Source organism: Hoplias malabaricus, chromosome 8 (genome assembly GCF_029633855.1).
Source record: "Hoplias malabaricus isolate fHopMal1 chromosome 8, fHopMal1.hap1, whole genome shotgun sequence".
NCBI classification, from domain to species: domain Eukaryota; kingdom Metazoa; phylum Chordata; class Actinopteri; order Characiformes; family Erythrinidae; genus Hoplias; species Hoplias malabaricus.
Genome location: NC_089807.1, coordinates 45263503 through 45278041, shown reverse-complemented (window position 1 = coordinate 45278041; position 14539 = coordinate 45263503). Strand labels below are relative to the sequence as shown.

At 45.2% G+C, this 14539-nt stretch overlaps 1 protein-coding gene across 1 annotated transcript in view; it reads right to left on the bottom strand.

The window, feature by feature from the left end:
- The window catches only part of dnajb14 (DnaJ heat shock protein family (Hsp40) member B14), a 19597-nt gene extending 5160 nt beyond the window's left edge, over nucleotides 1-14437 (bottom strand). The window contains exons 1-4 of the mRNA XM_066678738.1: nucleotides 14274-14437; nucleotides 9692-9863; nucleotides 1249-1394; nucleotides 667-855 (exon numbers count right to left, since the gene is read on the bottom strand). Coding sequence (XP_066534835.1) covers nucleotides 667-855; nucleotides 1249-1394; nucleotides 9692-9863; nucleotides 14274-14406 — 640 coding nt within the window. The 5' untranslated portion in view covers nucleotides 14407-14437. The remainder of the gene's footprint in view (nucleotides 1-666; nucleotides 856-1248; nucleotides 1395-9691; nucleotides 9864-14273) is intronic.
- Nucleotides 14438-14539: the final 102 nt, after the last annotated feature.

The following is a 14539-nucleotide window of genomic DNA, read 5'->3' as shown; positions in this document are numbered from 1 at the left end:
GTGTGTGTCTGAGTGTGAGTGAGAGTGTGAGTGAGAGTGTGTGTCTGTGTGTGTGACAGTGTGTGTGAGTGTGTGTGTGTGTGACAGTGTGTGAGTGAGTGTGTGTGTGACAGTGTGAGAGTGAGTGAGTGTGTGTGTGTGTGTGTGTGTGTGAGACAGTGTGAGAGTGAGTGAGTGTGTGTGTGTGTGACAGTGTGTGTGTGTGTGTGTGAGACAGTGTGTGTGTGTGTGTGTGTGAGACAGTGTGTGTGTGTACAATGACAAGTAGCTGCATGTTTAGATCCATACGGTCTTAAAGTGTTGATTGAATGGTAATGGTGGGCGATATGAGCACAAATCAATTTTACAATTAACCGTTCATTTCACCACGGTTACGAGTAACGAACAAACACACAGCGGGGACACAGCAGAATTTATAAATAAATAAATTAATAAATAAATAGTAAAAAAACGATGGCGATTCAATGTTCTGATCGATTGCCCAGGTCCTAATCAATGGTATTGGTTTTGAAAAGTAATTATTTATAAATAACTCAATGCGTGCTCATGGTGTGAGTCAAAGTTACAGAGAAATAAAACCCTACGATGTGTTTCTGTGGAGTGTGTGACGTACTGAAGGAGTTTTAAACGAGTGGACGTTCTCGTGTTGTGTGTGTGTCGACTCACAGGAGGGGAATCCTCCTCCGAAGAACATGTTGAAGAGGTCCTCCGGCGTTATGTCGGCCTCGAAGCCTCGGTGGAATTCGAACCCTCCGTGTCCGCCGTGACCCGGGCTGCTAGGCTCCTCCCCCCCGGTGACATCATACTGCCGCCTCTTCTCTGGGTTACTGAGCACTGCGTACGCGTTCCCTATTTCTGCAGAAAACACAAACAATAATTCCCTCCACTTCAGATTCCTGTTACTTGGTTAGAACTGGGAGTGGTGGGAAGAGTGTGTGTGAATATTCATTAAATAAGAAGGGCCTGGGGTCACTCTGGAGGGTGTAACATGAATGAATATTAGTTTAATTTACTAATAAATAGTACATTAGCGGCAAAAGAGAAGGACTTTGAGGATTAGGGGGTGATACTTTAAGCGTAAGTCGTATTTTATTTGTAAACACTGCAAATGTATTGTGTTTTTTTAATGTTTCAAAACGTTGTAAAACACCAGAATCCTCGGTTATTAAACATACTTTCACTACATTCTACTTTCTGCTGAAGGGTCTCACGGGTTCAAATAAAGTGTGAGGGAGAGGCAGGTGTTACTTTTGAAGGCCTCCGTGGCTCCGGGTGCGTGGTTTTTATCCGGATGGAACTTGAGCGCTAGCTTCCTGTAGGCTTTCTTCAGCTCCTCGTCATTCGCCTCCTTACTGACCCCCAGCACCTCGTAGTAGTCCTTACACCTCTTTATCCTGAACACACACACACACACACACACACACACACACACACACACACACACACACACACACACACACACACACACACACACACACACACACACACACACACACACACACACACACACACACACACACACACACACACACACACACACACACACACACACACACACACACACACACACACACACACACACACACACACACACACACAGGGAGAGAGAGAGAGAAACACTGAGAGACACAGCGGTGGCAACATCACACTCAAAGGTCTCCTTCTGAAGGCTGTAAAGTTAACACTGACCTGTTTTACATGAAGCTACATTAAAAAGGTACTTTGACTCATTTAAAGGAGCCAGGTTCTTTACTGTAAATGATCAGAGGGAGTTAATACTGTGGAGTTAAACAGCAGCTGGCGAAACTAATCAGAAAAGGCGGAGGACACTGAGCCATAGGAGACACACTGAAAGGTCCCTGGGGAATAAATTAGAGTTGAAGCAGATCAGGAATCAGACGCAATAATCTCCGGCTGTTGCCTGATCCCACTTCTCTGAGGAACTCCATTTCAGCCGCTGGGGTTTACATCTGTCTGTATTTAAACACTACTCTGTGGATTAATAACAGGCTTTTTTGAAGCACGCCACACCAGCAGAGGGCGATAATACCTCAAACGTCACGCCAAACTCTTCAGTGACATTGTGAAGCGAAGCTAAAGCTGAACCTTTCTTACACTCCATCACACCTCTGTACTTCTGTATTTCACACAGATTTAAAACCCGTTTCTGACAGAAAATAAAGCTTAAAAAGCTTTAAAGTTTAAAAAAAAATGACAGATTGCCCCCAGGGGGTCATTTTCTTTGTGATAAATACAATCTTTTAGAGAAAGGTTCTCTGAGGGAACGTGCTCCGAGCTGCACACAGAACTACAGAGCCCTTCTTAGACACAGAGCGCTGTATAACTCTGATCCCCAAAAACAGACAGAACCCAGAATCATTCCGAAGCGTTGTCCATGGATCCGTGCTGAAACTAACCGTATCATTTAACAGACTTTTAGAAATCACACACTTCCTAAAACTGGTAGGTGTTTGGTGGAGCAATGTTTAGTGGATCCCCACTTTCAGACACTCACTTTCAGAATCAGAATCCTTGGAATCACTTTATTGGCCACTGAGCTGCACACAGAGGAATTTGTTCTCCACATTTAACCCAATCCCTGCAGTGAAACACACATTTACACACACTAGTGAACACTAGGGGGCAGTGAGCAGTGCCCGGAGCGGTGGGCGGCCCTAGCCACGGCACCCAGGGAGCAGTTGGGGGTTAGGTGTCTTGCTCAAGGGCACTTTAGTCACAACATACACGGGTACACGCCCAGTTCTCTACCCACCAGGCCACGCAGGGAACAGGAGCAGAGTCAGGGGTGTCTAAAGAAGACGGCACGTGTGGCCAACGTGGCACAACTGCAAATGAAACTGTATTTATGAAATACATAAATATACACATGGCTCTATTGCTCATTGCCCAGAGAAACCACGCTGCCCCCGGTGGGGAGGGGGGTGGGGTCTGTGGGTGTGGGGCACAAGGGGTTAGAGTTAAGCTGGTACTGATTATAGAAAAGTAAATAGTAAATCTCCACAAAGTAAATGGATATCAATGTAATATCCCCAAATCACATTTATAAAAGTGTGTCTGTGTGTGTGTGTGTGTCTCTGTGTGTGTGTGTGTGTGTGTGCGTGTGCACACTATAACCAGGAAAATGTTTTGTAAGTTGTACAATGACAATAAAAGCATGTTTAAATCACAATAAAATAAAGTAGGAAAGAGGGAGAGAAAAGAGAGAGAGAGAGAGAGAGAGAACAGCAGAGAGGAAAGTAAAAGACTAAGATAAGAAAGAGGAAAAAGAGCGAGAGTATGAGAGAGGGCAAGTAAAAGTGAGTGTGAGAGATGGCGATGAGAACAGCAGAGAGGAAGAATGACAGACCGAGAAAGAGAGAGTGAGAGAGACCGAGAGAAAGAGAGAGAGAGAGAGAAAGAGCGAGAGAGAGACAGAGAAAGAGAGAGAGACAGAGAGAAAGAAGAGAGGGAGAAAGAGCGAGAGAGAGAAAGAGAAAGAAAGAGAGAGAGAGAAAGAGATATTTGTGTAATCAGTGTTTTCACTGGGTTATGTTTCCTTTCTTATGAAGCAGCCTGAAGTCTTCACATTCTCCCTGTCTCTCCTCAGTCTCCACCAATGAGCACGAATAATAAACAACACTCTACACAAGTGTGGCTCGTCCACTGAGGGAGGACCGATAAAACATCAACTCGAGCTTTGGGACAATCAACAGCGGCATCCAAAAAGACAACAGATAAACTCGAGCTGGGAGCTGTCCACAGACTGGAGCTGTTATCACAGAGGGCTATTTTAAACTGTGTGAAGATACAGACAGACACAGGCCGCTAAACAACAGGCACAAACCCCGCCTCCAAAGAAGATCAAGACAGAGCTGGAGGGACGTGTGAGTGCCACCCATCAACGACCAGCTGCTTTTCAGAAAGAAACCAGTACAAAACAAGTGCAGTACTGTGCAGAGCTCTTACTCCTAACATTATTATTCAGGATAATCTATCTTCTCAATACGCTTCGTTTTTATAAATTTACATTATATATTAACAGTTCAGGAATCATTTGGCACAAGGTGGGAAATGAGACTCTAGAGGGGGCGCCAGTCCTTCACAGGGCGACACACACTCACACAATCACTCACACCTACAGACACATTGGAGTCACCAATCCACCTACTAACGCGTGTTTTTGGACCGTGGGAAGAAACCGGAGCACCCGGAGGAAACCCACGCAGACACAGAGAGAACACACCACACTCCTCACAGACAGTTTGTTAAATCTACAGCACACTTCATTTAACACAGTGAAGGATTGATTAACCTCTAACACTAGGCACTGGACGATAACTTCAAATAACACTGCACTGTCACCAGGAGGAATGTGGAAATGGTTAAACCAACACACACACACACACACACACACACACACACACACACACACACACACACACACACACACACACACACACACACACACACACACACACACACACACACACACACACACACACACACTAATCTTATTTATTTTCTGATTGTTTGTTTGAGTAAGTAAGCTTTTACTGCTCAGATAAATAACTTTCTAAACTCTTTTTCTCAGGCGTCTGAAACGTTTGCACAGTGCTGTGTTCAGGAGCGCAGCGGAAACTGACGAGTTTAATTCCATTCCTTTTTCTGTCTCAGTAATTCTGATCATTACTATTATTATAACAACATAATTATAATAGGAGTGTCGCTGGGTATGGGGCGTGTTCCGTGACTCCAGACTCACCACGACCACGAACTGGACGAGTTACAGACCAATGAATGAAAGAATGAATTAATGAATGTTCCCTTCGAGCAACAGCAGCTGTAAATGACACCTGCGAAGAAATTAATTTCATGTGAGAGGCAGAACCTCTCCAAAGAGGCCTCACTGGATCCATCCCTCCCTCCGTCCCTCTCTCTCTCTCGTTCCCATGGTTATGCAGGGTGTGTGTGAAAGACTGCAGAGACTGTGTGTGTTTGTCCTGGGTCAGTGGAGTGGATAAAGGCCCAGGATTCCCACCCCCAGCACAACCCCCATCAGCCCAGTCACCACCGGGAGCGCTGAATGAAACTCTGGACTTTACGACGTGGCTGTGACCAGCAACAGATAAAAAACACAAAGATCTAGTTTCTGCTTCTGTTACCACTGAGAGCACTGCAGTATATTCAGTTACGAAGTGTGTAAACAGTCAAAGAGCCCAGGCCAGATACGTCTCTCAGGCCTCATCCACTCAGAACTGGATATTTCTGAAAAACATCCACACGAAATAAAACAAACCTCCAGCCAAACGACAAAGAAACTAGAAAACACTCAAATAAAAGAAGCCACAGAGGGCGGCGCCACTGAGGTCTGAGTAGTATCAGATAAACCATAACAGCACCTCTTCATTCATTCATTCATTGTCTGTAACCCTTATCCAGTTCAGGGTCGCGGTGGGTCCAGAGCCTACCTGGAATCACTGGGCGCAAGGCGGGAATACACCCTGGAGGGGGCGCCAGTCCTTCACAGGGCGACACACACTCACACATTCACTCACACCAAGGACACTGCTGAGTCACCAATCCACCTACTAACGTGTGTTTTTGGAGCGTGGGAGGAAACCGGAGCATCCGGAGGAAACCCACGCAGACACAGAGAGAACACACCACACTCCTCAAAGACAGTCACCCGGAGGAAACCCACACAGACACAGGGAGAACACACCACACTCCTCACAGACAGTCACCCTGAGGAAACCTACGCAGACACAGAGAGAACACACCACACTCCTCACAGACAGTCACCCGGAGGAAACCCACGCAGACACAGGGAGAACACACCACACTCCTCACAGACAGTCACCCTGAGGAAACCTACGCAGACACAGGAAGAACACACCACACTCCTCACAGACAGTCACCCGGAGGAAACCCACGCAGACACAGGGAGAACACACCACACTCCTCACAGACAGTCACCCGGAGGAAACCCACGCAGACACAGAGAGAACACACCACACTCCTCACAGACAGTCACTCGGAGGAAACCCACGCAGACACAGAGAGAACACACCACACTCCTCACAGACAGTCACCCGGAGGAAACCCACGCAGACACAGGGAGAACACACTACACTCCTCACAGACAGTCACCCGGAGGAAACCCACGCAGACACAGGGAGAACACACCACACTCCTCACAGACATGACTCTGTTTGTAGCACATTAATGTCAGCTAAAGCCTCTTTTCCCTATGTCTTTTTCTGAGTGGTTCACCTCAGATACTCAAATAAACATTAAAATAAATCAGAGAACACATTTCTAACAGGAACTCTGTGGTGTTTTCTTAACTTTGTTGGAACCAGAGCTGAACGTCTGGACATTAAGGCGATGTTAAAGGCTGGAGGAAACGGATCATGCTCAAATATGTACAGAGCGTGAGGGAAGCAGACGAGGCACAGGTGATGTTTGTTTATTAAACTCATGGTCAATAAGTCGTGATGATTACAGTAAACACCTGACGGAAAAAGGGCCAAAAGCACAAACTTACGCAAAGCCTCTGGTGATTTAAGGTACAATAATTAGCTACAGTCACACCTCCACAGGGACGTCAGGCAGCACACACACTCCCCCCTCTCAGCTCTGAGAGAATGTGTGTGATGCAACATGGTGAAACAGCTAAAGTCCACGAGGCATCTCCAGAAAATTAACCACTTCAGCTTCTACTAGGACAGTCACAATAGCCATGTCTGGTGGTTGATAGATTGTCTAGTGATGTATTAACGTATTCAACAGTGTAGCTACTATTGAGCTCAGAAGGTAGATTACATTATTTTTTTTTACCAAAGTTTGGCACTTTGTTCACACAAAACTGCTGAAGCTGAATACGGAGGTGTGTTAGTGTCTGACCTGTGAGCTGCACGCTGCAGTTTTCTCGATTAAAGCCTGTGTCCGAGCTCTGAAACATTTACTCAGCAAAAAAAAAAAAAAGAAATTCTATTTCAAATACAATTAAAAACTCAATTTTACAATTAAATATTATAATAAACGTATAAAAATAATAATATCGTTACCTCTAACCATTCCTCCACACACACACACACACACGGAAATACTAGCATTTTACTTGCTAATCAGTGATTAATCATGACTAATCACAAAATGTCATTGTGCTTAACACAAATGATTGAATCGATTGACCACACAGTGGACAGCACTGAGGAGATGTTGATATTTGTGAGAACATCAATCTTCTAAATCAACTATGGGCCAGAACCGAGCCACGGTACCGACACTATACCCACAGTCAACATCACCACAGACCTACAGTAGCTCTATTTATTAACCCACACCTCTCATGAGTGACTCCACCTCTGCTCAGCGCTGAACTGTTTCAAGGAAAAAGGAGCATCCCACTGAAGCACATCCAGCAGAGACAGAATTCACAGTCCTTCAGTACGGGCCCAATACGGTTCTGACCGTGGTTCTGTGGGCGGTGGTGTGAGGCAGGGTTATCCCTCCTGTCACTCTGGATGGGGGTTTTACATCATATATGACCTGCTCAGCTCACGGACCAAGCCTCCATCAGTAGCTGGTGAGTGCTGCATCGTACTCAGTGTGGAAGATTATCTCCTAGCTCTGAAACTGCTGGTCACCCCCACAGCACTCGACGGCAGGGCCCAGAGATTAATGGCTTTTAAATCACAGCACAATCATCAAGAGCACAGTTTTCAAATCACATTAGCTGTAGTTTCCATTAGAAGCCTGGACCTTAATTTACGGAAAGCACCTGCAACTTATAGGGAACGTCTACGAATGTGAGGAAACGCAGCTCTAAGCCCTGGGTCTTTTAAGGTGGAACAATACCTTTTACGGAAATAACGACTGTATCTTGTTGGTGTCTGAAGTGTAAATTGTCTGTAAGTGTTTATTCAGTGTTTGAATTCCCACAGAAACTCATGTGTAACTCGAGCTGTTTAGTTTTGTAGCACTTTCGCTCTGTGTTTACTTTCATGCAGTTAGCGCTCTCCTGAATTTAGAGTCAGTTCCACCTTAAGTAATGTAACTGTAACAGCAAAAATAAGTCAGTGTTACCCCCCTATGGAGCAGGAATAGAGCAACATCCTCATCTCGGTTGGTGCTTTTCAGCGTTTGTTCATTTGTTAATGCACAGAGAAATTAAGTCTCTTGTTTTACTGAGTTTAGTCACAACTTCTGGTTTGTTTTGGTGACGTTAACAGCGTCAGATCCTTGACTTAAATATTATTAACATTTTAATGTTTATATTTTATATTTAAACACCCAGGCTGTTGTTGTTCGTCCACTTTCAGCTGCTCCTTCACCGCACCCGACTCGGCCTTTTACCACGAACGCTCTTCTTCTAGCAACACTTCCATTTCACCTGGGTTTGTACCAGTACAGCCCCGTGTTGGGGTAAAAGACATGGGGAAATCCCACTAAACCCCACAGAGAGAGAGAGAGAGAGAGAGAGAGAGAGAGAGAGAGAGAGACAGAGAGACAGAGAGACAGAGAGAGAGAGACAGAGAGAGAGAGACAGAGAGAGAGAGACAGAGAGACCAGAAGCAAATAACAAACCCAGGCAGCGAGAGTTTAACACGGCCCTTTTTGCCTGGCGTCTTAAAAACCTTGAGACTCAAAAATATTTGGAGGGTTTATTTTAGTGTAAGGCCTTGTCCAGCCTTAGTGCACACCACAGTGCTGCAGGACGCCTAGTCGTGGACATCCAGGATTACAGACATGTCCTGAAACAGGAACCAGAATGAGCAAGTCCTATGTCTACAGAAGATAAAGAAGACAATGTTCTGCTGTACGTTATTTGGTGAGTGCTGCAGTGGTGGACCACAACTAGAGCTGAAAGTGGAAATCCGTCACAGAAAAACTGTGAAAATATCTGACCACAAAATAAAGGAGGTCAGTGGAACACACACCACAAGAGAACAATATCACGCGTGTCACACATGAGAATCTTAAAATATGAGGCCAGTGTGTAATATCGTGGTGGGAGTAGGGGTGGACGATACGCTCAGAATTTATCACGATATATTTCTAAATTTCATTTGATAAGATTTAATCCCAGTGTCGATATAAACAACATAAAAGACGTAGATAAACTTCCGAGAACAAACAAGAACCTTGACATCAAACACAAACCTCGGGGCTTCGTCAACGTTATTATTTTTAAACTAACTTTAAAATCGAGTGCTGAACTGACCACAGCGCCCTCTAATGACCGCCAGTCAGTGACAGATGCTGTAAATAACGTGCACTGAACACGTGTTTAAAAATCACACCATTGTTGTTGAAACGTTGTATATCGTGATATATACTGATACTGAGCTATCGACCGGCGCTGTGTGGGAGCAGTGAATGTTTACGCTGTGAAAAATGCATCGAAATATCTGTCTGTCACAAAACATCTGTTATAATGACCCCTAGTGGCCTGGAAGCCCAGTGTGAGGGACCCACTCTATGGAACTGAAAGTAGATTCCAAACAACCTGAATCTTCTTCTCGTGCGAGTCATAATTTACAGCAAAATCTCAAACTGATAAATGAAGACTGTTTACGAGTCTGTGCCGCGATAAACAACTTACTGCTCCTTTAATGAAATCATTCTCCTGAAGTCTGAGATAAAAGTGAAGTAATTAAAGACAGAAACCTAAGAGACGTCTGACCTCTGAACTCCATCCACTTGCTCTTTGTTGAAGCCTTTGGAGCCGTCTCCATTTTCCGGACCCTGGTTCTGCTGCGGTGGAGAAGGTGCTTCTGTGCCGTTGGCTGGTTTTCTGCAGTACGCTCCTCCGTTACCAGCAGAACTGCCGTTCCTCGACAGCGCCGCCAACAACACTGTCGACAAAGAGGAAGAACACACAGTCCTTACATTAAACAGCGCGAGACGTGTAGAGATCAGCGATGCCGCAGCCATCCGTAACCAGGACTCCAATAACACACACTGTTCTCACTCTCTCTGGGTGAGTGGGGTGTGCCTCCCCTGTTCCACATCACTCAGCAGGGGGCGAGTCTATTAGTGTTTACTTCACGTAACAAAACCAGTGTCTCCTCCTAACGTTATCTTCAATGCTGTGCTTCACTGTTCTGAAGGAAGCATTTACTGCCCTCCTCCCCCCAACGTCAGCACCCTGTGATCTGAGGAACATGGGGTTAGAGTTAAAAATAAGAACAAAATATCAATTCAAACACTTAAACATGAAAAACTGAGGGTCGTGTTCCATTACAGAGAGCCAAAGGAACACAGCTGCTTCAAATCGTGTTCATCCCTCTTTCTGAATGAAGATTACAGAGTTGAACTGTAGCATTATAACACAGTGAAATCAGCATCAACCACCAATGAATGTGCTCCTCCACAGTGTGTCTCCTCTCCATGTGCTGCTCTACAGTTTGCTCTGGAAACCGCTCTAATGTGTTTACGAAGCCCCAGTGTCTGTAAATGGGTAAAAAAACAAAGTGTCTGGGTCCGGTGCTAGGCTTTCTCTCTCTCTGCTCACGGCAGAGAAACGCCATCTGGAGGTTTTTAGACAACGGAGAGACTCCAAACGCTGAAAAGCACCGACCGAGATGAGGATGTTGCTCTATTCCTGCTCCATAGGGGGGTCACACTGACTTATTTTTACTGATAAAAAACCTTTGGCCATATGTTATTGTTATTATTATTACGGCTGACAATTGTGTTATTGTTAAAAGGGCATTACTCCATTTTTATCTGTAACGTTGTTAAAAGGGAGGGCTGTGAGGAGTGTGGTGTGTTCTCCCTGTGTCTGCGTGGGTTTCCTCCCACAGTCCAAAAACACACGTTGGTAGGTGGATTGATTGTGTGTGTCTGTGTTGCCCTGCGAAGGACTGGCGCCCCCTCCAGTGTGTATTCCCGCCTTGTGCCCAATGATTCCAGGTAGGCTCTGGACCCACCGCGACCCTGAACTGGATAAGGGTTACAGATAATGAATGAATGAATGAATTGTTAAAAGGGGCCAATGGTTTTGAGTGTGTTCCATGATGGGACTCTGTTTTTACCAAAGGAGTAAATGTGCTCTTGACCTTGGTGTGGACACGTCACTTCCGTTCATGCTGATTTTACTCCCTTGGTTTTTACTGCAGTGCTGTCTGAGGGCCTGAAGGTCACAGTTACTGGTGCATGGCACAGAGATGCAGGGTCTCAGTGTTTAATAACATTATGTGCCTTAGTTGATGAGGTTCTTTTACATTGAGAACCGTTATTCTTGAATTTCTCCACACAGTGATCAATGACCCCTCTTCACGTCTAAAAGCCTCTGAGATGCTCTTTTTAGATGCAGTCGTGTTACTGACCGGTTACCCATCATCCTCTTTAGCTGCAAGATGTTCCACACAGTGATTTTATTTAGCAGAACTCTAGCAGAACTCTACACACCTCTGGTGCCCCCTGACCCTGTACAAATTAAACACAAGTCTGTATTCCAGCCGCTGAGGGAGTAGATTAGCTAAAGCTGAGACTGTCACTGTTCATTCATCTACAGGTCAAGCACTTCATTAAAGGATTGAGATTAAGTAAAAACCTGCACAAATCTCCCTCACTGCTCCCCTTCTGCTCCAGTTACCTTTGGTCATTCATTCCTACTGCCCTCTCTCTTCATAAATCCACACCATAAACATCCTCAAAGTCTCTGGGGAATTCTAGCACTGAGCTCAGTTTCAGTGGGACATTCATTTATTCACCTTCAGCAACTGCTTCACCTGGTCAAGGTCAGGAACACGGAGTGGACAGAGCACCACCCACTCACCCAGTCACTCACACATGAGGACAATGCCATGCAGTCACTCCTTCTACCAGCGTGTGTGTGTGTGTGTGTGTGTGTGTGTGTGTGTGTGAGAGAGCAGAGAACACACCAGACTCCTCAGACACTGACCCGAGGAGAGGATCCCACCCATGACCCTGAGTCTCTGCAGGTGGGGGGCAGCGAAAAGGATTATTGTTGCGTGTCATATACACGAGCATTTATTATAATGCAGTGCAATTTTATATGAGATTTTAAAGGTGGACCTTTGGTTCCATTCACCATCACTGTCAGAAACTGTGAGCCAGTGGGATGAAGAGTTTCCGTACCAAGCCCAATCCATCCCACTCTCCGTCAGTCTGTTTACACCTCTACAGGGTTATAACACTCTACCATCACACAGTAAACACTGACTCAAACAAACGCACGGTAACTTCTAGACTGACAAATATATTCCTTGTTACGACTGTTTATTTTTATAAACTTCAATTCCAGCCTATTTTTAAAAAGTCATTAAAGCTCTCTCACGTAAAGCCTCTCTTCCTCCACTGGGTCTGGTTCAGAGATAAAGAAGAGAATGGTGCAGCTGATAAACGAGGGACAGCTTCAGTGTGGGTCTCAATCGTACAATACACACGGAAGATCTGACAGTAGAACAGCTCTGTCAGGAATGAACCAACCACGACTGTGTGTGTGTGTGGGGCATCTGCACAGAGAACTAATAACAATACAACAAGCTAGAGATGTATTCATTTACTCTGAACTGTCAGAACGCAAACCATCCCTCACTGAACTTTCACGCGGCGCAGGACACAGAGGTGGTGTTAGAGAGGGGCATTACGGAGGTTAATACACTGATGGACCCTCCACGACAGCACTGTGCTCTTATAACATGCCTCTAACAGTCGAGGCTGAACTCAGATCAGGACGCGGAGCCTGCGCATGTCCCTCACTCAAAACTCAGTGTGTCTCTGAAACCCCTTTAAATGGAAGTGAACGATGTTCTCAGAGGGTTCTCCTCTACATCAGCGGTGGAGAATGAGAACTGTGTGTTTTCTATTAGCCCTTTTCCACTAACAAGGAACCGGTTCTGCTCCCGTTCACAAACCTAATTCAGAACAGTTCTGTGCATTTTCATCCGAATAAATAGGTTCTGGAACTCAAAACTGTTTAATTCCCAAACAACAGCAGACACAGGGTCTAAAGAGTTCTGGCGCTGATGAGTTGGACAGGTCGCTCTCCAGCAACATGTTATCTGCTTTCTGATCTGAAAACAGAAAAGGAAAACGAAGGGACATAGAAGCAGGAAACTGCTGTGTGTGTGTGTGTGTTTTCTGGGGCTGTGGTGAGTGCGCCTTGAGGCCTGACTCTATCTGTTTATCAGTGGCTCTGTCCTGGTCAAAACAGACAGCGGCTCTGAAGGGTCACAGCCTTGGTTCCCAATAAAACTGAGGCAAATAGGAGGGACCGGTTTGGTGAAGAGAACCCGTGTTCTGAACAGAACCAGTTCAAGATCCAGAGTCCATTTGGTAGAACGCAGCAAAAACACAGTGTTTAATTAAAACTGCCTCGACACCGCACGTCCGGGGAGGGAGGTGAACACATGATGACAATGCTGATCCATATGAGACCTTTCCAACACCAGTATGAACTCTTCCTTCTCACCACGGGTTACAGACCATCCTCCACAGAGAAATACGGCCGTACAACAGGGTGAATGCTGGATATAACAGACACAGGGGACTCAAACACAGAGAGCACAGTCCAGACGATAAACACAGTGAAATAACCTGAGATCCAGAACACAAACCACAGGACTTCATCAGTGATGTGAGGAAAAGGTGCAAAACTGAGAAGCGGTTCATTCATTAACACAGTAATGTGTGGTCAGTAGATCTGATAAACCCCCCCCCCCAAATAAATGGCTCATAATCGGATATCAAACTGACGCTGGAGATGGTTTCTATCCAAGGCCCAAAACGTTCATTTGAATATGAAGTTAATAATATTCATTTACTGTTAATAAGCAGTGGTCTGTAACTGGTCTTTGCTGCAAATACTAATCATAAATCTCTTTTTTTAAACACTAAGCACATAAACGCTGATAAACAACACATAAACGTGGCTTTGTAGTGAATAAATCTCTCAGAACCACATTAAACACGAGCTACGAGAAGCTTCGTGTTCGAACATTCCGTTCCACCTTAAATGGTGCATTTGTGGCTGCGCCTCTTAAGGTGGAATGAAAAATTCCAATAAGAAACAGACAGTGGAGAAGACAGTTCTGTTAAACTGCGAATATAAACGATAACATGATATTTCTGACACGTTTGACGACGTATTTGTTTGTGTTTAACAGAATGAGATTCTTATATATCGGTGTCGAATCGACTTTATGAGGAAAAAAAAACGAGAACCTACGACACGGCCCCGAGAGCTGTCTCGGCTCCTGCCGCGTTACGGGGTGAAATCTCCCTTTCTTCGTTACCTTTTGCTTTCTCCGTGGGGTACAACTTCTCCGCTTTGTTCAGGAACTTTACGGCCTTCTCTTTGTCGCCCGACTCCAGCGCTTTTATAGCGATATTTATACATTTCTCCGCTTCGTCTCTGTTTCCTTCCATCGTTCCTGCTCCTCTCCGGCCGCCGGCTCAGCTGACTCTAACCCGCAGAGCCCCGCACTTTCGCTCTTTCTACCAAACCTCGAAAAACCGCTTTATTAAAGAGTATAAACGCTTTTAAAATTCACATATTATT